Below are 24,983 nucleotides of genomic sequence, written 5' to 3' on the forward strand. Positions count from 1 at the left end.
GAGAGGGAGGGAGGGAGGGAGGGGGAAGAGAGAGAATGCACACATGTGTGCATTATAATTATGTGATAAACTGTGTGCTACAACTAACTACTTTCCATGAATGACATTTAATTTCTACTACATTGAGCTACTATTACAGACAAGGAAGCAGAGATCCAGTCTATGCATCTGGTATGAGACGGATTCAAATGAAAGCTTGTTGAATCAAAGCTGACACTTTTTTTACCAACGTGAATCACTCCATGAAACCTATTTCAGTTGAAAAGTTGAAAGAAACATCTCCAACCAGAGAGGAGACATATTGTACCCTGTTGGGTTTCATTTCTCCAGAAGTCTTAGCTTCTACTGTCAATGCCTCTGTTACCCCCAAGAGCTCATGACTATGGCTCTTGACCCTTGTGAGCTTATCCTTCAGCAGAGATTCAGCTCATTGGATGGGTTCCCCATGTCCAGCTGAGATTGGCTGGGTCTGCAAAAATGTTCCGTCTAACCACGTGCAATCACAAACCATGAACATATTCAGACAGCACATGAGATAAAAGATGGAAACAGATTGTGAAGTCTGAACTGAAAGGTTAGTCTAAAAGTGATGTTTTTAAGGGGAGAACATTCTGGAAGCAGGCACTGCTATGCAGAAATCCATGCTTATCCTGATATTGGCTACAGTACTACACACAAGCTGCTTTTCCTATATAACTTTGCTTTATTATAGGGAAATGTAGATGTTTGTTCATTTCTCTTTGGGCTTCATGAGGGCTCACAGAGGCCTCAACAAATGGGCATCTTTTAAATAGTGTACCTCCTTTTGATAGAGACCCTTATATGTTCGTATCAGGCTACTGTGCAAGGAGCTGTGAAATTGGGACTCTTAGTCTGGAGTTCTCCACTGTGGCTCTGCCCTGTGTCTCTGCTAGACATTAAGACCATGCAGTTGTTCCATCTGGTAAAATTCCTCTTAAGGCACATGTGCTAAGGTGAACTTGAGTTGGAAAGTACACTGGGTATTTTAGTCTCCTAGACAGCAAATCTTCACAAGTCAGTTCGCTCATCTGTTCAACTGTTTGTCCATCACCCTGTCAGTGAACGCTCTCATGTGGATTGGGATGATCATTGGTAAGATAATATCAGCAACATCAGCACAGAACTGACTTAATGACTGTACTGTGCATCATCCATCTATGCATCACCCATACATTTTTATAATACAGAGATCAGTTGATCTTATGTAGCTGTTGTGTTATGTCTGGAGATAAAAAGAAAAATGAGGACACACTTTCTTCATGAAAGTGGCATGTAGCAATTCAGAGCCAAAATTAAGTTACCTAACACAGTACAGAAATACTGCTATGATGAGGGATAGCTCTGTCATCGCCAAAATGGGGAGGGAATGTGTCAGTCTTCTAGTATGCCAAACAAAATAGCATTAAATGGGTGCCTTGGATAATAGCAATGGGTTGTTCTATCATTCCAGATTCTAGAAATCTGAGCTTAAGGTATTGGTTGGTCCTGTCTACAGGCCAGGAGGCATCATCTGTTCTTCACTGCTCCTATAGCTTCTGATCTTTGCTGACCACCTTTGATATCTTTTGATTTATCCATGGATTACCCCAATCTTGGCTTATATTTTTGTTTTGTTAATTGTGAGAATATTATATGAATGTGTGTGTTTGTGTATACATATAATATACATATACACATATTCTATATATGCATACATATTATATACACATATATTATATATACATATATATTACATAATACATGTATATATGATTTAACATATATATATATATATATATATATATATATATATATNTNTGTGTGTGTGTGTGTGTGTGTGTGTGTGTGTGTGTCCAAGCCTTCTTTTTCAATAAGTTCATTAGTTATATGTTGTTTGAATGAGAATAGCCCCATGGGTTCCTATATTTGAATACTTGGTCCTCAGTTGGTAGAACTGTTTGGGAAGTATTTTGAAGTCTGGCCTTGTGGGAGGAACTGTGCTACAGGGAGGACAGGTCATGGTGTCTTATTACAGCAGTAGAAAAGTCATTAAGACAAGTTGTATTGAAGTAGGGCACACACAATGATCTGTTTTAGCCTATCCACATATAAGGTCTTGATAGGAGGTCAGAACATCACTGTTAAATTCAGTCCAACCCGTACCTCAGAAGGGATTGTCTTCAGTGGAAGCATTGAGGTAGAGGCAGTGAAATGCACCCAAATCTTACAATATGTGGAGCTGACTGCATGTTTAGGAAGATATGGTCCTGTTGGCATATGGAAGAGACCAGAGGAGACAGCTGTGAGCTTAGGAGGAAAATCAGTGTGACCAGAGGACAAAGTATAAAATAATGGTGGGTGACTATGTGAGACAAGTCACTTCGACCTGACTGCAGTGGGGAGCCACAAAGTGTTTACAGTAAGTACCAAACTGCTCGCAGAACATCTTATCTCTGCTGTATAACAGGACCCTGCATCCCCTTCAGCAGGGTGCAGACTGATCTGTCAGATACATTTATGCCCCGCCCAAATGCTGATTAGAGTTAAGTTCTGATGTGGGGAAGCCTGCTGGTGCTTGGGAGATGGGAACCTGTGTCAGCATGGGATTGACTCAGTGGACTGGATTGAAGGAAGGTAGGCAAGGATGGGATACAGTGGACAGGCTTGTAAAGAAGCCAACTCCCATGTGATGATCGTGCCTGCCCCTGCACTGCTCACCCCCACCTTTTGCTGTTGTTGTTCACTGTATCTGTGTTCACCTTGCCCATGAAGCCAACCTGAGTCCCCTTCTTCTTGGGGCTTTCCTGAAGCCAACAGCACTGATTTTCTTCCGACTTTTCTTCTCTACCCATTCTACCCAATCTAAGAAAGGCATAGTTTGCAATGCCTATATAGTGATCTCTAAGTACCCTGTTTTTGTTTTTGTATATATCTAAAGTATCTAGAATAGAAAAGAAATAACAAGTTGTACAGTAGAACCAGGGCTACTTTGTGGCCCCCCACAGTAGTCTATCATTCATGCACTCAAACATATCAGAATTAAAGGCTTGCTTGATAATCCTTGGGATGCACAAGTCCAGATCCACATACAACCTGACCCTGGTACTTCTGGGAAGCCCAGGAAGCATGGGAGGTAACATCTGTCCTACTTAACATAGGTGTCCAATGTCTGGAAGTGAAGAAAGAGAATGAATTCTCCAATCCTTGCCTCTAGGAGACAGCGATTCTGGGGGGGGGGGGGAAGGAGTGCAGAGAAGACCATCTTTGAGTAGCACAGGCCTATGTGGATTTCCAGGAGGCTCACATCCTCCTTGAAGAATGACAGGCAGCTTCTACCAGAAAGGAAACTCCTCTGAAGGTTGGAGAAAGGGTTAGCTTAGCTCTAGCTTTGTGGCTTGTTTTTAATCCGTACATTATTTTCCATCCCATGAAACTGTGAGAGAACATTCTGCTGCCAAGTCAGGGGGGTCTGCAGCCTCCCGAGCTTATGCCTTTGGAAGTGTGAATTTTCTTTGCTTTCTCAAGTGTAGCATGGCTATGGTCTGCTTGTCACTTGGGGAGGAGCTCACAGGCCTCTTCTGGAGAATCGCTGCCAGTAGTGCCCTGCATGGGCAGTGCTCCCAGTGTCTGGATGAGCTGAGTTTTAATTGTTCCAAAGTCTGTTTGTGATATCCTCCCTATGGTACGTCTGAGTCTCAACAGACAACAAAATGTGATTCCAGTTTTCAGAGAAAAACGCCATTTCAGAGAAAACAGTCCATGGTACTGCTTTGTGGGAAGAAAGAATCCTAAGCAAGATAAGATGTTTTTCATTCCAGCGCATGCTACAGGATGATAGAATGTCACAGCAGGGGAAGAGCTGGTGATCATCTTGTCCAGTGGCTTCTCCTGCCAGTGTTCATAGGGCCAGACAGAGAATGTAAATGTTGTCTGCAAGCAAAGGAAGCGCTGGACTTGTAAGTGCACAGAAATCATAAGCCATTAAAAACATCCAATTTGAAACAAGCACACACTGTTCTAGGCAGTCAATGACTTCTGAGCCTGCCATACACCCTGACCACTTACAACCACTCTAGAGCCCAATCTCTCATTTGCTACTCAGGATAACTGACAGCTGCAGCAGCAGCTAACGCTCATGGAATGTTCCCATGGTTTTTGCCTGGATTCACCCATCCCATGGATATCCATGTTCTGCCAACAAGGATACTAATATAGAAAAAGGCCACAGGAGAGGCACAATTTGTTCAAGGCCACAGAGTTTATAAGTGGAAAATTTATATCCCTGACCATAACCTGTCATCACTGCCTACATTCTGAGTACCCATCCTGTGTTACCATCCTGTCAGGGCACCCCTTGGATCACTGATGTGCTGTGCCTCCTGGGCAAGGTACCCGGCTTTCAGGAAGATAGCATTTGAACTGGCATATGCTGCTCTCCTAATTTCCTCCTATTTGTCAAGAGGATACCAGGCCAAACTGGTTTCCATACTCAGCTTTCTGTCCTGAGTGAACTGGTACAAGTTAGGGGCTGATACTGAAGGCTTTTGATAACTCCCAGAATTGCTAGGAGACTGCCACAAAAGAGGAAACATTATGGGAGGGTAGATTTGATGCCCACAAATGCCTGTGCCCTTCCAGGCAGTTTGCCAACAGTTTTTCTGTTGTGCTTTCTATAATTCTGTAGCTAGGTGCTTTATTCCCTTCAGGCAGTCTACTGATGGTCACTGGCACGCTTCCTGTCCTTGGCTGGAAAGAACGCCAGGCTGAGGCTTATGGGACCTGTGGATCTACTGGGATAGTGTGGCTTGTACTTGACATTACTAATGTTTCCACATGAACCTTCTTCCCCATAAAATCACCTATGACTGAATGGTCCATGGCTTGGACACCATTCCTAGCTGGAGCTGGGTAAGGTTGATCATTCATACACCTTTCACGTGCAGGCTTGAGAAAGCTTGGCATTAGGTTTACCAACAAGCTCACCTAGATCTTCACACGGGTCAGCTCCCAAACCTTATTGGTGAGGAGAGAAACTACCTGGTCAGAAAAGAAGGTACTGGAGATGAACTAGCCCATCGTTATAAGAGCAATTGTTTTAATATTCGGCTCCTTCTATCCTCTGGAACCAAATGAGGCCCATCATATCCTGTGTCCTGCATCCTCCTTTTCTGACTCTGCCACTGGACTCAATATCCTTGTTCAGGTAACTATTTTTCCCTGCAAACTGATTCAGAATGGGTTACCGCCTGTGGCTTTAAATTTAATTGTAGCTGGCTTTGCATCGTTGGCTAACAGGCTCCCATGAGCTAGTATTTTCCTTCCGGCTTTGCTACAAGGAAAGAGCTTTGTTTGTTTTCTTATATCATGGATGCTGACTGCCAAGGCCCATATAGTTTATAAACAAACGTAAGACTTCTGAGCAGTTGCCTTGACTCTGTCTGGCTTAGATGTGAGTTGGCCTTCTGTGGAGTTCCCATCCTGGCACGGTGTCTCCTTTGTTTTGAAGTTTCTCATAACAAATAGCATCCTCCAAGCCAAGTATTCAGGTCCTCCAACAATTCCTTCCTCAGAAATTTCTTTCTCATTCCTATCCTGGTATCCTCAAGTATATTCTGATACTTGCACACACCTAGACTTTGACTTGTATACCTGTGTGCACTACGCGTGTGCAAGTACATACTTAGCGTTATTCAACAGTTGTATTCTAATGTGCATATGATCCTTTTTGCTTTTATAGCCTGCCCCTATCCAGTGTATAGGACAAGCCACCCACTCACCTCTCTATTCTGTGACCCTCTAATTGTCTAAGTGGCATTGGTACCTCATCATTTTTCCATTATCCTTGTGCTTCTGCAGTTCTATTATAACTATCTTCTAAGCATTTTATGGACAGTTGTTGTCTCTGGATCCTGGGGTTAATGTTCTTGCATTGCTTACCATTTCTTTTCTTCTTAGTAAACCATTAATGGTTCTTAGAATATTTCACCCTCACAGATATCCATGGTTTGTAAACGCTGTTACCTCAGTGTGGGACATTTTCAATGACTCTCTTCTTTCTTTTTCTTTGAGTTGTAACCTTGGTCTCTCCTTTCCCACTAACCTTCTCTCTTTGCCCCAACCTCTAATGCTTTGCCTTCTGCCAAGTTAGAATCAGTTCAATATTACATTCCCTCCAGACTGTGTTTAATCTTAGTAGTACATCGTGCATGATGTTCTCTGGTGTCTGAGTGCTTCCTCTTCACTCTCCCTCCTTAGCTCAGGCTACTCGGTATCTATCACCACTTGACAGGGCTGGAACATACAGGTTTTTTTTTTTTTTTTTCATCAAGCAATCTTGAATTTGAAGACAGCTCCTTGACTTTTTACCTCCACCAGTTCCTTGATGTCTCTGGGCCTCTGCCTCTTTATCTGTAAAATAGGGAGTGGGATGTAATAATAACCTTTTTGAAAGAGCTATTGCCAAGGCTAAATGAAGCAATATGAATGAAGTGTTAGTACAGTCTTGGAGTTGCAGTCATTCTATGGCAGGAAAGCAGGCAAAGCAGAGAGGATGTAAGGAAGGAGACGAGGGCTAGAACTCAGAAGGAGCGGAGGAGACAAAGGGCATTTGCCCTGGAGTGGATGAAGAGTCCTGGTGTGCCAGGTGGCTGGGGGTGGGTGACATCTTCATTGCCTCCTGGGAGGGTAGCTTCCCTTATTTGCATTTCAGTCACATTTATGACAGGCTCATAAAGAATTAAGAACCCCAGCACTGATATATTAAAGGTCAATGGCTCATCCTGCTTTTGTACTGATTTGTGGCAGCAAACATTTGTGGGTGTTAATAACTGGGACCCAGCCATGTTCTTGGCATGGAGGCATTCGGTGGCACTACCAGGGATACTGTGCAAGCTCCCACTGAGTGGCAGGGACACAAGAGACAGGGAAGCAGACAGCAGCTGCATCTCAGAAATTCAGCTGATGGAGTCTGACGTCTACTGAATCCATGAGAAAACTGGATCTTGAAGCTTTAACACTGGACATTACCCCTGGGAAGAAGTGGAGATGGTGATCTAGATAGAGTACTCTGTGCTAAGCCCCAAGCTCCAAGGCCACAGTTCTTCAACTCAAGCATCCACAGTGGAGACTTTTTTCCAATAATAATAACAACAACAACAACAACAAAATGCCAGTTTAGACATTTTAAAGGCATGACAAAGCTAAAGCGTGGGGGGGGGGGCATGCAGGAGTGTGCATGTGGGGGGGGTGTGTGCCTGCTGTGTCCATTAGTATCTACCATATGCCAAAGGAATACTGGACAAATTATACGAATAAGGGACAATTATACAATAAGGGACAAATTTCCCTAGAATTTTCCTGGGTTTTACTCTGAAACTTATCAATATGTGAGATTCCCTCAGTCCTAGACAAATGGAGATAGCAAATAACCTAAAGTATAGATACTGGTGATATGAAGCAAACAGCCAGATCTTATTCTTAGAGTGAAACTGGCATCAAACACCTATGTAACTGGCTGGAATATATTTATTTTTACTGTATACAATAAGGGATAGCTATTTTATACATGGTTGCCAGCAGAGGCCTTGTAAAGACAGTGACATATATCAGGGATTCAGTACATACAAGAACAAAATTTGGCTGAGAAGGAAAAGCAAGAGGATGAGCAGGCTCAATCTAGGTTTAGGGCTTTGTATTTTAAGTGTTTGAGTTTGACTGTGTTTAGTCTGGAAACATATTAGTCAACTAAATTGAGTTGTCACTTGGACGATTTCAAGGAGCCTGTAGGGCAAATTAGGGCTTAATGGGTCACTGCAAGTCCAGAGTGTAGAGATGTGTCTCCAGCTAATGGACATGAGATTCTGGCCAAAGTTTGTCACCGGAGAAGAAGGGATCTGATACTCCAGTTCCAGAAAACTCTAGGACTAAAAATGTGAAAATACCCATGGCTCCTGCCACATATGTAGCAGAGGATGGTCTTATGGGACATCAATGAGAGGAGAGGCCCTTGGTTCTATGAAGGCTCGATGCCCCAGTGTAGTGAAATGCCAGGACAGGGAAGCAGGAGTGGGTGGGTTAGAGAGCAGGGGGAGGAGGGATGGGATGTGGGGGGGGGGTTAGAGGGGAAACAAGGAAAGGGGATAACATTGAAATGTAAATTAAGAAAACATCTAATAAAAATACAAAAAAAAGAACCAAGAAAAGTCATGAATAAGGAGGTTCCTGCATGATTTTTCTGAGACTCAAGGGAAGAAGCGCTCTAGGAAGGAGAGAGAGATCATTTGTCAAATACTGCTGATGTGGGAAAAAGTGGGACTCCATAGTTGGAAGGTCATTAATGACCTTGAGAAAAACAGCTTTTGCTTAGTGGTTAGCCAGGTGAGTGAGTCAGGATCATAAGAAATGGGAGAGAGTGATGGAAATGACAGCCACAGATAACTCTTTCCAGGAACTGGATGGGAGGTCGGGATGAAATGCAGTATCAAAGATTGTTTAAAGATAGAAGATATATGTGTTTTCAAGCCCATGGAAATGGCCCATATAAAGAAGTAATTTCATAATATAAGAGACAAGGGGTGATAACTGGAAGAGCAATGTGCTTTGAGAATGCAGGCAACTCCTATATCCAGGAGACAAACGAATATACTTAATAGGAGCGAGAGCAGAGGTGCCAGCTTATAAGAAATCAGGTGGATATGCAGTGGTTTTAGAAAATCTGAGTTCTTTAGTAAAATCAAATTCTTTACCGATGGCTTTGGCTTTCTTGGGGAATAATAAGCAGGGTTGTTTTCTGAGAACCATCCAAGAGACTGGGAAAATTGATTGTACAGAGAAATATAGAAGTTTGCCCAGCAGTATCGAGGGTCCACTGGAAGTCTGTGAGGTTAGTGGTTTTAAGTTAGACCCATTAGCATGCTAGCTTCCAGCTTGGATTTTTCTCTAGCTACATTCAGCCTTTGAGCTTCAAGCACAGGATATGGTTAAATTAGAACTGGTTCATTTACTTCTGTCTATCAAAGCAAATATGGGGCAAGTAGATATAGTCCATGCACAAGGGGACTCACAGTTGAGTCAGGAACATAGGATACACGAGGTACAAGGTCAGTATCAGGACAAGGCTCAGCCTAGAGCACAGAGTGACATGGATCCTGTGAATGTGAACTAGCCCTTCTTCCTCCCTCCCTCCCTCCCTCCCTCCCTCCCTTTCTTCCTTCTTTTCTTCCTTCCTCCCTCCCTTCCATTTTTGCATGTATATGTATAAAGAGTGTACATGCTTATATGTATGCATATTTGCATGTGTGTCTGTATATGTATATGTGTGAGAGTATGTATGAGTATGTGCTTGCACGTGGAGGCCTAAAGTTGATGTCTGGTATTTTCCTTGGTCACTCTCTACTGCATATGATAAAAGGCAAGGTTTATCAATTGAACCCAGGGCCCACTGATTAGCTAACCTACCTAGTCAGGCTGCTCCTGGTGTGCACTGTCTCTGCTTCCCAATGTTGGGATTATAAGAAGTTCCCCAGACCCACCCAGCATTTATGGGTAGGGGCTTTGGTCAGTAGAAAGTGCTTTGGCTGAGCCATCTCCTCAACTCCAGGACCCACTCTTTTTATAAGATGTAACAGTTGAAAAGATTTCTTGGGTGTAGATTAGCAAGCAATGTGCCTGAATGCAGACCTGAAGACAGGATTGAACAGGGGTCCTTCATGATTGTCCTCCATGAGCATAGCATCTGTGAAGAGGTTAGTGCGTAGGGGGGGGGAGCAGAAACTCTAGTTACACGAGGCTTGAGTCTTCTCCACTGAGGCCCACAGAGGCCCACAAACTTGGCCTTGTGGAAAATGAGAGTGTGCCATGAGCACAGCCCTTCTGATCTCCCTTGGCTCATTTTCAGAGCCATCACTGACAGTCACTTCCAGGGACCAGGCCTGGATTAAATCTAGTTGAATGATGTAGAAGTGAAGGATATGCTAGCCTGCCTGGTATAGGAGTTTTATCCCTGAGCCCTGGGTTGGGGAGGCTGGCCTTGGAAATTTTAGGTGTGTCTGGCTCTTGGGAGATTCAGCTATGTGAGTTAGTCTATTCCACCATAGCCTGCAGAGTAGATACTGGATGGGGGCAGCAGGAGAGGGAGGCTCCTCTTTGAAATGGGTCTTAGCTGACAAGTAATCCTACCCTACCAGTAAAGAAAAGGGGATATGGAAAAGAGAGCACAAAGCTAAGTTCCCAGAGTCCAGAACTTTCATTTGCATATCTGAGGGATTTTAAAATCATTCAGGTCACATTTTACATATAATTCAAATGCAAATTTTGCAGGAATACATTTGTTAGTTCTGGAAGCCTTGGAAGTGGTCTCTGTTTATCTCTTTTTTGTTTTTGTGTTTATTTTTTGATAAAGGTGGAATTAGATACTGTTTCCTAATGTTGAAAGGTATTTTTCTAGTTTCTGAATAATCACACAATATAGTAGTCTCCTCTGAACTGAGAGATACTCACCAAGACACAATATAGATGTGTACAAAAATGGTGCTGAAGTTTATATTTCACCTTTTTTTCAAAACTGCTATATGCTATCTAAATTAGGCATAATAAAATACTAAAACCATAAGATAATTGTAAAATATACTCTAATAATATCATTTAAAACATAAATTATTTATATTTCATTTAATAGATCAAGAATGTGTTAAATCCAGCCTTTTACTATTGTTTGTGTTTCTCTGTTTTTTCACTTTTTAAGCTTGTCATGCATGGACTTCATCCTGTGGTGAGCCCTGCTTCATTCCCAGGAGTTTTCCTGGTCTGGGGTTGCCACTGCTTACTACATAGAACTGTGCCCTGAGTAGGCTTTGTATGTAAAGAACCTGTGTGTATCTCATTGTCTTCCAGGCTTGCTAGATGGCCTAGCGGAAAAGTCTCTGGAGAGAGAGAGAGAAACTGACAGGCTGCCTCTGCAACCACACTGCCTCTTCCCCTGAAGGACAGATGCTGCTGGTCTCAGTCCAGCCTTCCATGAACCTATGCCCTCTAACTCATCTTTGTCTGATGCAAGCAAAGAGAGAGAAACATGTGCCTAAATGCCAAAGCTGATGTTGAAAACACTGTCTGGCTTCTTTATATAATTATCTTCTCCATTCCTTTTCATAAACTGTAGCGTGCTTTGCTATCTCCCCAGCAATATCTTCATCAGAGGCTGCCAACCATGGCCTCCTATCTCAATTATGTTTACATTCACAGTGGCTTTTTTTATCTTTAACTTTTAAAATGCTTTTTAAAGTATTGGAGAAGACAAAAGCATACTAAAACAAACAAACAAACAAACACAAACAAAAAGACATGTGACAGAGTTTCACAGGACCATCAGAGCCCATAATAAGAGTTTCTGTTTTCAGACTCCAGCATCGCGTAATTGTTGGTGCCCCTTTCTCTCTCTCCAATCTTAACATGACATGGAGATGTCATGAAACCAAGACCTCTGTGTTATTCTTACTCTATCCCTAAACCTATAGCAGGGCCTCATGCAGGCAGATTCTCAAAAATAGGACATATTGAAAGTTGACTGAATGGAAAAGGAAGACTGCATGGAAGGGGCACAGAGAAAAGGATACAAGAGAATTCTGAGAAGTAGAGAAAGGGACAGAGGGTGTGTGTGTGTGTGTGTGTGTGTGTGTGTGTGTGTGTGTGTGTGCACGCGCGCGTATGTGTACAAGTTCTCAAGCAGAAAGTGGACGGATAACCAGGAAGCCATGCTTCCTGTGTGCAGAATCTTCCTGGGTACATTTAGACATAAGCCAGAAGCATGAGAGTGTCGGGAAGATAGCAGGCACATATACACACTGTAGTAAAGACTTTCATTTATGAGCTATGTATGCCCACCATCCTTCATGTATAGGATGCTTTCCCACTGCTTTCCTTTAGGAAGAATAAAAAAAAAAAATAATAGTCCTTCTAGGATTAGATTAGTCATATCTAGAATACAGCAGTCCCATGGTTGTGAAATCTGTTTTACATATACTATATATTGATTCTCCATGTTGCAACTATATTTATCTCCATTGCCAATGTAAATATTTCTGTTAACATGCAAAGATGTATTTATAAATTCTGTATCATTGATTTTTCCCATGCTGCAAACACATTCATCTCTTTGTTAATGAAAACGTATCTAGAAGTAGGAAGATTGATTTATAGGTCAAGGTGTGGGGAGGAAGTGATGTGAGAGCCAGCTGGGGAGACTGTCCTTGGCTATGACTGAAGGGACACTATGCAATTTCAGAGAGGTTAGTTTGCGGATGGAGGAAACTTCTCTCAGAGCTGAGCGCAGCTTGCAGAGCCCTGTCTGCAAGACTGTTTGAGATGCTCATGGTCATTAGCTATGATTTCCAATGGAAAAACCCCCGAATCAGTAGTTCAGGATGTGAGATACAGAAAACCAGCTCAAGAGAGGCTATTAGTAGTGGCATGGAATGGAAGATTTTGGCTCAAGTAGAAACTTGGAGAAGAGAGTGGGCTTAGTTGTGGGAGGATTCTAACACTAGATGCTGTCCGAAACAAAGAGGCAGGCAGAGGGGCTGGTATTCTCAATGGACATGCTTGTACTGTGCCACTGATTAAGAGCAAAGGATCCAAGGGATGATGCCTCTGGTGGTTTGGATATGCATGGCCCAGGGAGTGACACCGTTAGAAGGTGTGGCCTTGTCTGAGTAGGTGTGGCCTTGTTGGGGGAAGTGTGTCGCTATGAGGGTGGGCTTGGAGACCCTCCTCCTAGCTGTTTGGTAACAGTCTTCTCCTAGAAGTCTTGGCATCAACATGTAGAACTCTCAGCTCCTCCAGTGCCATATCTGCCTGGATGCTGCCATGCTCCAGCCTTGGTGATAATGGATTGAACCTCTGAACCTGTAAGCCAGCCCCAATTAAATGTTGTCCTTTATAAGAGTTACCTTGGTCATGGTGTCTCTTCAAAGCAATAAAACCCAAATTAAGATAATGTCTCAGAAGCCATTTGTCCCAATCCCTTGCCCTGTGCTTTCTACTTTTCTAGGGTGGCCTTTTTGAAGTGGAAGTTGGAACTCTGGTGTCTCCATACCCTGTCTGTGTTCAGATTTGTCCTAGACCATCCCATTTGGTACCATGGAAACCAAATCCTTGGGCAGTATTGATAAGGTGGGGTGGCAGTTTAAGTGCTGATAGGGAGGCTTTGCCTGTACCTTGGTGGGGAGGTAGAAATAAATTGGGGTATGGGCTGTATGCCTTGGGAGATAGATTGAGGAATGGAGAGGTAGGTTTGATTATGTGATCCTGAAAGCTGATGTATGCTTCCTACCCATGCTTTCTTCCCTGCAGTGTGACAACTACTGAGTATTGATTTAAAGCATTAAGGATAACCTCAGAGGCTTCAAGCTGTTTCAGTGTTAAGGAAGGAAAATTTTAGCATTTCTCCTTGGATTATTTTGATGGAGAGCAAGCCAAAGCTCAAATTCTCTACTTTTCTCTCTGTGTTTTTCATGTGTCTATAGTTTGTAGTAACTCATTTGTCTGTAGTCTATGTCTGATGTGTGAATTCTGTCTGTCCCTATTGCCTGTGTATCTAACAAAAGCCATTGCTTTGGACCCATTGAGCAACACAAACATCATCATATTGGGAAGAAATGAGGGATACTTTACAGAAAAGTTTAATAGAGTTTTATAAGAGATTAAGTAGCATGCAGCTAGCCAATAGTACTACAGACATTCTGTTCTCAAGCACCGTCTATATGCCATTTTAAATATTTGTGGTGGGTAATTATTGTATAAGGTTACTCGACTATTAGCTGTTTTCTTCAAATGCTTGCCCTTTCCCTCCCATGTGCACACATGTACTGCTCTAAATTAGAGGCCTGAAAGAGTATATAATTTGATATTAAAGCTCTGTATTAGTTTAGGTTGCATCACCTGATTACATGGGAAATCCAAGGCAAGTAAGGTTGGTCATTACATTGTTTCCTTAAAGACATGTTAAACAAAGAAGCTGTGTATACTGCAGGATATCAAACAATGTATTAAGTGACCTCATTGACTCCACTGTGAGGTCAGCAAATGCTCCTGGCTTTAATGTAAACTGTATTAGCATACCACCCTCCACTCCACGAGATGGCCACCATGATTCAAACACTGGGGCTACTTGTTAAGAGTCTGAGAGAAGAGCAGACACTGAACATTGACTATGAGCTGGATGTGTGCCTGTGATCATTAATATTCACCAACCCTGGGAAACAGGGATGACTTATAAAGGCTAAGACCTCAGATATTAAATGTGTTACCTTGGTCAGTGTTTCTAGAACCTAATTTATTAGAGTCACTTGGAAAGCTATGAAAGCACAGAAGCCTAGCACCAGTCCAAGAGTTTCTGAATTGTTAGAGCTGGGGTCAGGGTCAAGAATTTGCATCTCTCATCATGCCAAGGGAACTGCTGAGACTCCAGTTCCGAGGCCCACACGAGGGCTGAGGGAGTACCTCAGATGACTGGGATTTTCTGAGACAGTATCACATCCAGAGCTGCCAGCTTTCCAAAGTTCTGGCGACTGGCTAAAACCACCCTGTAATGTGCAGCCCACATGACCAGTGTTTTATCACCCATCAGGGCTTGGATAGATAACTATGCAGAATGACCTATGCATCAGTTCTTGCACGGTTGCCTTCACCTAGGCTACATGACTCAGCCAAATGCTTCTTTAGGATACCCTTTTGGCTCCCAATTTAGGGCTGCTCTCCTGGATGTTCAGGGGTCCCCCACATGTAACTGTATTCCACTCCCACACACATTATTTGCTCAGTGCTAGGTTTTGTTTTGTTTTGTTTTTTGTTTTTTTGTTTGCTCATTTGTTTTTTTGTTTTCTCTCCAGCCATTCACTTACATCTTGTTGTAAACTTCTGGTAGATTGTCACAATTCATCTCTTGCTTTAGGTGTCACAGCTCATGGTCTATGAGACATCTAGAAATGGTTTGGGATAATAGCTGATTCAGTTATTTTATCGAGGTGCATGTTACACACGGGACTGACAGACGTCCAAGCTGAGATGAATAGGTTTGCCCTCCGTCTGTCTTATAAAGTAAGTGCCTGGAGGATTGTAGTCACTTCATGCTGCGAAGCAAAGGTAAATCGTATGTACTGCAAGTATAGTCCACTCTTGATGAAACTCCTTTCTTCTTTTCGATGGGGTTCCTGTCTACCTTCAGCATCTGTCTTTTGTTGACTGCCAAGGCTGGCTTGGCAGCCTCGTTGACTGGCTGTCCTTCGTCCCCATTATCCTTCCTTGTGAGTTCTTTCTAAAACTCTGTGCTCTGACAGAAGGGAAACTACCCATGGAGATGATAGTTTTTGGGGTGTCCTTAGGTGAGCCCACCTCTTCCAGTCCTTTTAGGCTTAGACACTCAGAACCATGATGGTTGGACCTATTGTGTGACAGTCATGGAAATGATCCTGGAATTCTTTGCTGAGAAGGTATACATCTGTAATTAGAGAGATCTCCGTATAGAAATCTATGGCTATAGGAGGAAGTAGACAGACCATAGGTCAGATGATGAAGCTTCCCGGGGTGAAGGTGATGTTTGAGGAAGAGGGAACAATAAGCTCTGCTGGGGCAGAAAGGGAGATAGAGCCATTAACATTCAGACTGCCTGCTTGTCATCCATGATGTTCCCTGAGCCTCTGGCCAGGAACACCATCATGAATAAATACTCAGGAGAGAGGAAATCTCCATTTCAAATGTGGGGATAAAACAGGAGATCAGAGCTCCCTGGAAGTTATGCATTCGTTCCATACTCATAGAAACTGCAGTAATTTAGAGTAGTTCAGTATTTAGACTCAACTGTGTAATTCATCCTGATGTTTCCCATTCATCAAAGCTTGTATTTGTTTGTATTACCATGAGAAGAATTAAAAAAATATGTAGGAGAAAGAAGATTTCCCCTCCTTTCATTCCAGGCGATTTATAGCTGAGTTACAACCCTTGGGGCCCTTCAAGCAAAGGAACATCTTGCTTCAATTAGGTATAAATAATGAACAATAATTAGAAAGATTTCTTCATCAAATTTGTTATTTTATGTTTTCTTTCATCTGCAATGTGTGGAAATGAATCCTGCGCTCTATTACTTGGGCAGATAGCAAGGAACAAGGGAATGCTATTGAAAACAACACCACAGCAGAAGAGAGCAACCATACACTTCTGGGCCTTGGGTGCTTGCTGTGCAGGCTACTCCAGCCCTGGGCCCAGGGCCATGGAGTAGGGATGGAGCAGCTTCAGCTCCAGGCCTCCAAATTCTTACATCTGGCGGGAACCCATGTGTATAATGTCAGCCATGTGTATAATGTCAGAATCATGACCTCCAGCTCTTAGGTACTGACCCCATCAGGTAATGTTCTTTGGCCTGTGCATGAATCCTAACTTAATCTTCAGTTGGAACCCACTGTTTCAGGCTCTGCTTCTAGCCCTCATCTTAAGATTTGGAAAGTGAGGTACAAGGACATTTGTGGACTTGTCCATTCTATTAGGGACAGTGAGGACTAAAAACAAGAGCCACTACTTTTCTTTTCTAAGGAATGCTGCTCTTTGATACCAGTGAGATGGTGCAGCCATGATAGCCTTCAAGCTATGGAGAGACAACATAGGGAGACTTGGGCTGAGGATGGCTTTGCAGCTAGATTTGCAGAACATGCAGGTACATGAGTGAGATAAAAGGATTCCAGGCAAAGGGAGAGGCATAGCCTTGTAGCTTAGATGAGAATGGATGGTACTTTTTACTTTTAGGTTGGCAATGGTTAGGGAAAAACCACTGGAGATGGAGAGAAGTCGAAGTTGTATAGATGAACCTGGCAAGATTGGTTGGTGTACTGGTTAGTTTTTGTCAACATGATACAATTTAGGAAGATTTGGAAAGGCAGGCATTCATCTAAGACAACGCCCCCATCAGATTGCTTGAAGGTAGGACACTGGGAGATTTTCTTGATTAAAGATTAATGTGGAAGGGTTCAGTCCACTAGAGCTGGTTCCACTCAGGGCAGGTGGTCTTGGGTTGTATAAAAATATACAATCCATGGGGAGCAAGCCAGTAAGCAGTATTCTCCCATGGTTTCTAGTTAGGTTTCTGCCTATAGGTTCTTGCCCTGACTCCTCTTCATATTAGACTTAAAGCTATACTATGAAGTGAACTCATTCCTTTGCAATTCCCTTTTGCTTTGTTTGTGTTGTTTATTACATCAATAGAAAATCAAACCAAGATAGTTGGGTTGGTTTTTCTTATGGAAGATGCATCAGGAGGTACTGATAATGGTGTGGCTTGATAGAGGAGATACTGAGACTTTCAGAAGAGAAACAAAGAGTGATCTTGTCAGTCCCTGGACAGAAAGCCTAGGTTCCCATTAAGGATTTTTAATTTTGAAAATTGGCCTGGTATATGACAATATATGTCATATATCATGATGGTCACTGCTTTTCAAGTAGCAAATAAGAGCACATTACTAGTTCATCCTTCCTGCCCTCACTACAGAGGGCTCCTCTGTGTTTCAACTGAAGAGTCTTTGATAGTCTAATGGTGTGAAAAATAACAAGCACTAGAAACTGAATTTTGAATGTTGAGTTTGAATCTCTTCCCGGGCTAGGGATGTGTGGAAAAATTCTCTCTTGTGGGTCTGGGTGGCAGCAGTGACTGGATCTCCAAGTGGGCCATGTGATACTGGGGTAAAAAGTGACCCACTATAAAACAGACATGGCATTCCATAAGTGCTAACATGAGTGATATAGGCGTAGTACACTAAGGAAGGTGCAGGAAGGGCGTTTTCAGCGTAATGGCATTTTCAGTTCAAGATGAACCCATACTACCATGCAAAGCAGAAAGGCAGGAAGTATTTGCATTTCCCTTTCCAGAAAGAAGCCTTCTTTTTTTAACCCCAGCTTAGGTATCAACAGAGAGTTGGCTGCTGAGGAGTTTCCTGAGATACTCTGGCCTTCTAACATCTGTCTTGATGGAGTTTCTTGGTTCTTTTCTTGGTAAAAATGAATCCAGGCCATCACAAGTATTGATCCTTAATCATCAGTATCTTCTAAATACCTTTCAATGCTTAAAAAAAAAAACCCCAGGAGATCCATGTAAAAACACAATTTTCAAAAATTAACTTGGTTGGTAGATACTCTGCATCATTAATTGGCTGGAAAGCCAGCTCATCTGCAAGTTTTAGAGGGGATGACTCTTAACTGACTCAGCATCATAGTGAATGTCTGTGCCACACTAACCCCAAGTGTTGGGGCTAGTCATCCTCTTCATCATCCATCTTGCCTGCTCAGTGTTAGGATGCTCAGGGCAGAAGCTGTCGGGAATTGTTGGTTTGTGTTGCCCCGACTCTGTTGTATTGTTATTTCCTGCCTTGATTCATATTTTTATAGCTGGATTCCAAGCTCACTAATGGTAGAAATCATTTCTTACTTATTGTTTTATGCTTTGAGCTCAACACGGAACCTAGTTTTATATGTTTCATATTGAGGAAACCTATCTGTGACATATGGAGGTCTGGCTCCAGGCTGATGGATTGATGCATTTGTACATCAACTGTGATGGATGTGGATAATGGGTTAGTACAGAGCCTGGAACTCAGAGGGAGGTTGCAGCCCATTTTATCCTTATAATGTGTACTATGCAGTAATTGCTAACATTTAATTTTACTGCCTTTCTGCCTTTCAGGACATTTCAGGACCTGTCCAAGCAACTGGAGATGTCTTATGGCACTGTCCGGGACTCTGCTGTCTATGAGTACTTCAGAGCCAAGGGGACCAATCCCCTTGAGCAGGATAGCACTTTTGCTGAACTCTGGCGGACCATAAGCAAGAATGGAGGGGCTGACAACTGTGTGTCCAATCCTTCAGAAGGTATCAGGAAGGTAGGCAAGAAATGGAATCTGGGTACAGATGCTGGAATAGGGTCATGGATTGGATCATCCTTTAGACTACAGATATCTTTGCAGAAGCATATGCCTGTAAGAAATCTACTCTCATACTCTGCAAGTTGATGCCCACTTTTATCTGTAGAAGTAGAGGGCCTTGGGGAAGTTGATCAGGGGAGGTCAGACAGGTTAAAACAGGGTCTTGAGACTTTCTCTATGCATGCTGTTAGTCTTGTGGTACAGTGGCCCTCCCCTTACAGGTGAGAGCACTTGGTGAAAACATAATACCATGGGAACAAGAAAAGCATCTTTGGGTCAGCTGTACTTATGGTGAGTTGATCAGGATACTAGCATAGGGAAGACTACATGTGAGCCAAGATGATCTGAGTCCATCTATGGGCTGTGTTATGGAGTAGAGATCTGTTTTCCAGGTAGTGGGAAGAACAGTGGTTCTAGGGTGGAGCCTATACTGGAGAGGAAAGAAGCTAGAGCCAGTGGAAGGTCCAAATAACCCAGCACTCTCTTCTTGTATGCCTTTCTTTTGTGATAAACACCATGGCTAAAAGTGACTTGGAAAGGAGTGGTTATTTTTCCATATCAGAATTCCAGTTCACAGTCCAACTTTGAGGGAAGTTGGACCGAGATCAGAAGGCAGGAATTAAAGTGGAAAGCATGGAGAAATGCTGGTTGCTGTCTTAATGTTCATGGCTCACACTCAGACAGCATATTAAAGATATCTCAGGCCCCCCTTCCCAGGAGTAGCACCATTCACAGTGGTCTGAAACCTTCTATTTAAATTACCAATCAAGGAAATTGTCCTCACAGACATGCCACAGGCCAATTGTTGAAGGCAATTTCTCAATTGAGATTCTTTCTTCTCAGGTAATACTAGAAGGTGTCAAGACAACAGTAAAGTCTAAACAGGGCAGTTACTGGCTTGAGTAGCTTGTCGAACATTGCTCCTCTATTTAGTCTGGTTTCCTACAATGTTGTGCACTGAGCATTTCTAGATCGTCAGACAGATGAATTTCAGAGGCACAGAGTCTCGCTTATGGTTAGACTCTGACTCTTTGTCACTAAGGGCTGGCACTCATTGTCATGTGGTGTTCTGTGGTTCTTAAAGCTTGATCAGGAGAAAGGGAATGGGATAAAGGCAGGTGTCTGGTGTCTGCTACTATTGCTGTTGGCATCCTTCTGTCCAAATATCCTAGTGTATGGCACTTTTGTCCCTAAAATCACTTACAAGAGGGGTATAAAAACTGTGAGTGGCCCCAGAGAAACATGGAAGAATCTTATCCCCACCAAACACTTATAGAAACATGAAACATATACTCCCTTAATCCTCTCCTTGGTTTTGCAATAACTGTCAGGCCTTTCTGCACAGTACCATAGATGTGAGCTTGATTTGGGGAAATTTCTGGGACTACCAAGCAATATTGCTAGCTCTTCATTAGGAGAGCCCTCCCCAAACCTTCTAGGAGAAGCCCAGGACATCCAAGAGGAGAGGCCTCAGCTCTATGTAGGAACCTTGGTGTGTCCTGGCAGAGCACAGTCTTCATCCATGGCCTCAGTGTGTGGTGGATCAGGACTGGGAATGCATTCTTACACAGCTATTGGCAAAGAAATATTGACTATATTGGGTTTCCTTTGCCTACTAGCAAGACTGAAAAACGGAATCTGTCTGATACGTGTGGGTATGAATCTCAGTTCTAAGACTCACCAATGATATGCATGGAGCATCTTCCCTACTTTCTTATTTTCCCTGTCTGGAAGCTCTCAGAGTCCAGAGAAACCTGAGTAACTTCTTGTTTCTTTGGTAAGTGTTTAAGTCTCTGTATTTAACCAGAATAATTAATTGTCACATAACTTTGCCATTCTCATGGTTGTGACATTTGGGCTTATTGAGTTTTTGTGTACTAAATTAGATGGTCCAGCCTTAAGGTTCTGGCCTTTCTTACATCCCTGGCAGCCAGTCTTGTGGAGGCAGACACCTTCATTTGGAGATAATGAACAAAATGTTGACTTTTGTGAGTGTGAGGTCTGGGTGAGGGCCTTGGTGTTCCTTTTTGTGCCATTCTCTGTATCTCAGAGAGGGGAGACAAAGAGAGAGAGGGGAGTGTGGGGGAGGGATGGAGAGAGGGAGAGGGAGAGAGAGAGAGAGAGAGAGAGAGAGAGAGAGAGAGAGAGAGAGAGAGAATTTTCTCCATCCATGGAGTATCTACAAAAACTCATTGAAATAGCATTATACACAGCACCTTAGTAAAAGATAGCTACCTATCAGGAGACACTTTAAGGAGGGAATGGTTACAACGCATGTAGTCATATATGATGAGCCCCAAGAATATATGATAGGCTTCTGCAAATCAAAAGGAGAAAGCTCAATCAGCTCAGTGATAAACGGGCAAAAGTCTTGCACAGGCCTTTCACAGAGAGGCAACACATATGGCCAATGATCACAGGACGAGATGCTTAAAGTCATTAGTGTTTTATGAAATGCAAATTGAAATCGTAAAGATATATCATTTTACACCAATTAGCGCAGCACAAGATGAGAGGTGGAAGAGTGGATACACAGTAACAGGTGCTTAATTGCTGGTGGGATTGTACTCAATACAACCCTTTTGGAAAAGGGTTTGCCATTCTGTTAGAGAATGAGGCGTCATGTACTCTATGGCTCAGCAATCCCACTCTTGTGTATCCACCCAAAATAAATGTCTATGTGAACTCCTGGAGACAGGGAAGGCCATGGTAACATTGCATATAGAGCCCAACCCCTGGACACAACCCAAACAACCTCTAACATGGAGAAAAACATCTTCAATAAAATGGATGAGCTACAGCTGCTTTGAGTGGTATAGATGGATCTTGGCAGAATAATATTGAACAAAAATGCATTATACATGATTTCATATGGGTCAGCTAATAGAAAATAACTTGTACCATCACCCCCTTTAAAAAATGTATAAAGCTCTCTCAGATGCACATCCAATGTAATGATGAAATACAAGAGTCACCATGGTAATTGTCACATGAGAGGCATGAGCAGCAGGAAGGAGAGAAACTGTTACTTATTGATGGAGTAAGTCACTGTTAGCTTTGGATAAGCAGTGGTTTTATTGTTTTTATTTTCATATCACACAATAACAAGTAGTAAATGACTCAATCACAAAAATTTCAACATGAACAGACATCCTAAATCAAGGAAGGTCTCTGACTATTATAATTCTCTGTACCCACCTGTTTTGCAAATAAATGAATCTACAACAAATCAGGCAGAGTCTGACTTCCAATATATACCAACCCTTTTCTGCTCAATCTGTAGGCCTGCTTTGGTATAGCCAAAGCCAACACAGGTTACTAAAAGCCTCTGGGAGGTGACAGATCTAGAGATGGGTCATTGGGGAGATGCCTCTGCCTGATCAAGCCCATTGTGTGTTGTCTTGCAGATGAGCAAAGCAATGTAAAATAAAAGCCAACCACGAAGACTGAGCATAAAGAAACCTTATCAGAGGCCATTGCTTCCTGATACAGAACCTCATCCCCTTGGATCTATATTACATTTATGACATCATGTTCTAAACCCCAAGCTGACTTTAGGGTCACAACACCCCCTCTTACATTTGAATCTCCTAGGGGAAAATTGTCTGCTAGCGCTACTCAGACGTTCAGGCTTTTATTACCAGAATCATAAAAGTGAGTTTATAGTAATGCTGGAAAATGAAGAATGCTGTTTTTTTTCCTTTTATTGGAAAATGATATCAGATACTCTATGATATCCTTCCTCTTCATTTGTGCATATACAAGGTCTGAATGGAAAAGCTTTTTCTCTGCCCCCGTGAAGCTTTCCCTCCCTGCCTGAAGATGACTCATTTGGTAACCTTGTGGGTCACTGGACTACAGCAGAGTAGACTTTACCTGGTTGAGCCCTAGTTGAAGACCATGCCCTAAATCTGAACACTGTAAGGGAAAATTGACAAATTGGAAGATGTGGGTTACAGCCTAGCATCTGAATAGAAGCAGTTTTCCAAACAACACTCACAGCCTACTTGCTACTGAGCCCTGCAGAGGCTACGAGATGCCTACCAAGGGACTTGTTCTGGAGCCTCCTTTAGCCACAGAAGGGCAATCACATTTCTAATTTCCAGTTGCTCTTTGGTGATTCCAACTCCATTTCCAGACAGTGTGCAATAGTGGAGCAATGTCTAATTGCCACTAAAGTCAAGGTGCTTAGTGTCTGGGCAACGGCGGAGAAGGGCTATTATTTTTTATTGGAAAGTACTGCAGCTTTTAATGACCTAAAACCAACTTAGATGGAATATTGCTTAGCAAGAAGCAATCCCTTTTTATAGTAGCAGAACTAAAAAATGTTGTATCATGATTACCCTAAAGCTGAGTCTATAGCTTCATGCCCAGCACTACTGAGGTAAATAAGAACACAGACTTTCCTGGGCCATACAGAAGACAGCAGGAGCAATCTGGAAAGGGAAGACATTTTTATTTATGAAGAGAGTACATGTTTTTTAGAAATCTGCCAGGCATCTGGTATGTCTCAATAAATACTGCATTTATCCTGAATGAGTTACTGTTTGCTGTCTGTAGGAGAAGAGACAGATGAAGTAAGCCTGCAGTTTCTGCTCTCTGTTAGCAGGTTACTAACCTTAGGTTCTCGGATGGAAAAACCAGGAAAACCTGCCCAAGTTTAATTTTAGGCCTACATCTTGATAGCTTTCCCTCAGGAGGGAATCCTTCTGTTCCCGAAGGATGTTTGGCGGGTAGAAGTAGGAGGGGCTGCCTTCATTCTTCTCAACCCATAAACTTCTCAGACCAAAGGAAGACTAGACAACACTGCCCACACATATGAGGGGGGTTGTTAACATTCTCTTTTAGGTTGTATTTTGAAATTAACTCACTAACTAGTTGGTTTCCTTAAGTCGCTTTCATGCAGCCTTAGTTTTGGTTAATCCCTCTCTCACACCCTCTCACCTGTGCCATCTATGTTCAACCCTGTGACCCTCATTACTCTTCCCTTGTCTTCTCACATGTGGTCTACTATCCTTTGACTCATCATCATCATCATCATTATCATCATCATCATCATCATCATCATCATCTTTTTTATTTGGGATGCATGATAGCAGCCCTATGGCTTCTTGGATATCCTTCCTTTGAGTTATACCTGCCTTTCACTTCCTGATTTCCCCCATAGTTGCCCACTCCTCCATGCATAAAAGCCTTTCTGCATTTAGTATTCAACTGCACTCCATTCATTCATAAGCCCATCACCCATACCAAGTCGAAGGGAAAAGCCCAGAAGAGGTGGTGAGAAGAACGTGAGGACTGGAGGATATGGAGGTGTGGTGTGAAATGCTTCTTCTAGGCAAGAGGAGTTTATTGCAGTCATGGTCTCTCAACAGATCTGCTCAAGATCTGGCAAGCTGGCAAAAATTCCTGTGTAGGTGGATTGATCATCTTCAGACCAAACCCTCACTGAGAAACTATCGGTAGTGGGCAGTTGCTAGGGGAAGGAGGATCACGCTTTACTGAAGGTGTGACCACTAGTAGGGTTTTCATACTCCAGTGAATGCCCCACCACTGTGCACTTACAAGCAGCTCTGATTGGACCCAGTGGATTGTTAAAAAAAAAAAAAAGGATATATGAAGTGGGAGGAAGCATAGAGAAAAGGGGGGAGCTGGAATGTGGAAAAGGGAGTATATTATGATCATATTTCATTGTACACTTATAGGAAAATCTCAAAATTAAAGAAAAATTAACATAAAGACTCACCAAAGATTGACAATTTTCTGCCATATGGTTATTATTAAAATATATTTTTAATATATTTTAATATATAAGTACAATTTACTAAACAGTCACCCATTCATATACGTTTTTGTTCTTTTTTCCTGATAATCCAGCAAAGTTGATAGAGACTATATGGATCTTAAAGCCTAAAATGCATAACAGTTGGCTTATAGCAGAGTTGTGGACCATCCATCTGCTCATAGGCACTGCTAGTAGTTATTCACCATCTAGATTTCTACAACATCTAGAAGTTCACAGGGACCTCT

At 42.5% G+C, this 24,983-nt stretch overlaps 1 protein-coding gene across 1 annotated transcript in view; it reads left to right on the forward strand.

Moving 5' to 3' along the window:
- Grid1 (glutamate ionotropic receptor delta type subunit 1) overlaps window positions 1–24,983 on the forward strand; it is a 738,391-nt gene that overhangs the window by 665,284 nt on the left and 48,124 nt on the right. The window contains exon 13 of the mRNA XM_029541717.1: window positions 18,716–18,911. Coding sequence (XP_029397577.1) covers window positions 18,716–18,911 — 196 coding nt within the window. The remainder of the gene's footprint in view (window positions 1–18,715; window positions 18,912–24,983) is intronic.

The sequence above is a fragment of the Mus pahari genome, chromosome 8 (assembly GCF_900095145.1).
Source record: "Mus pahari chromosome 8, PAHARI_EIJ_v1.1, whole genome shotgun sequence".
Lineage (NCBI taxonomy): Eukaryota > Metazoa > Chordata > Mammalia > Rodentia > Muridae > Mus > Mus pahari.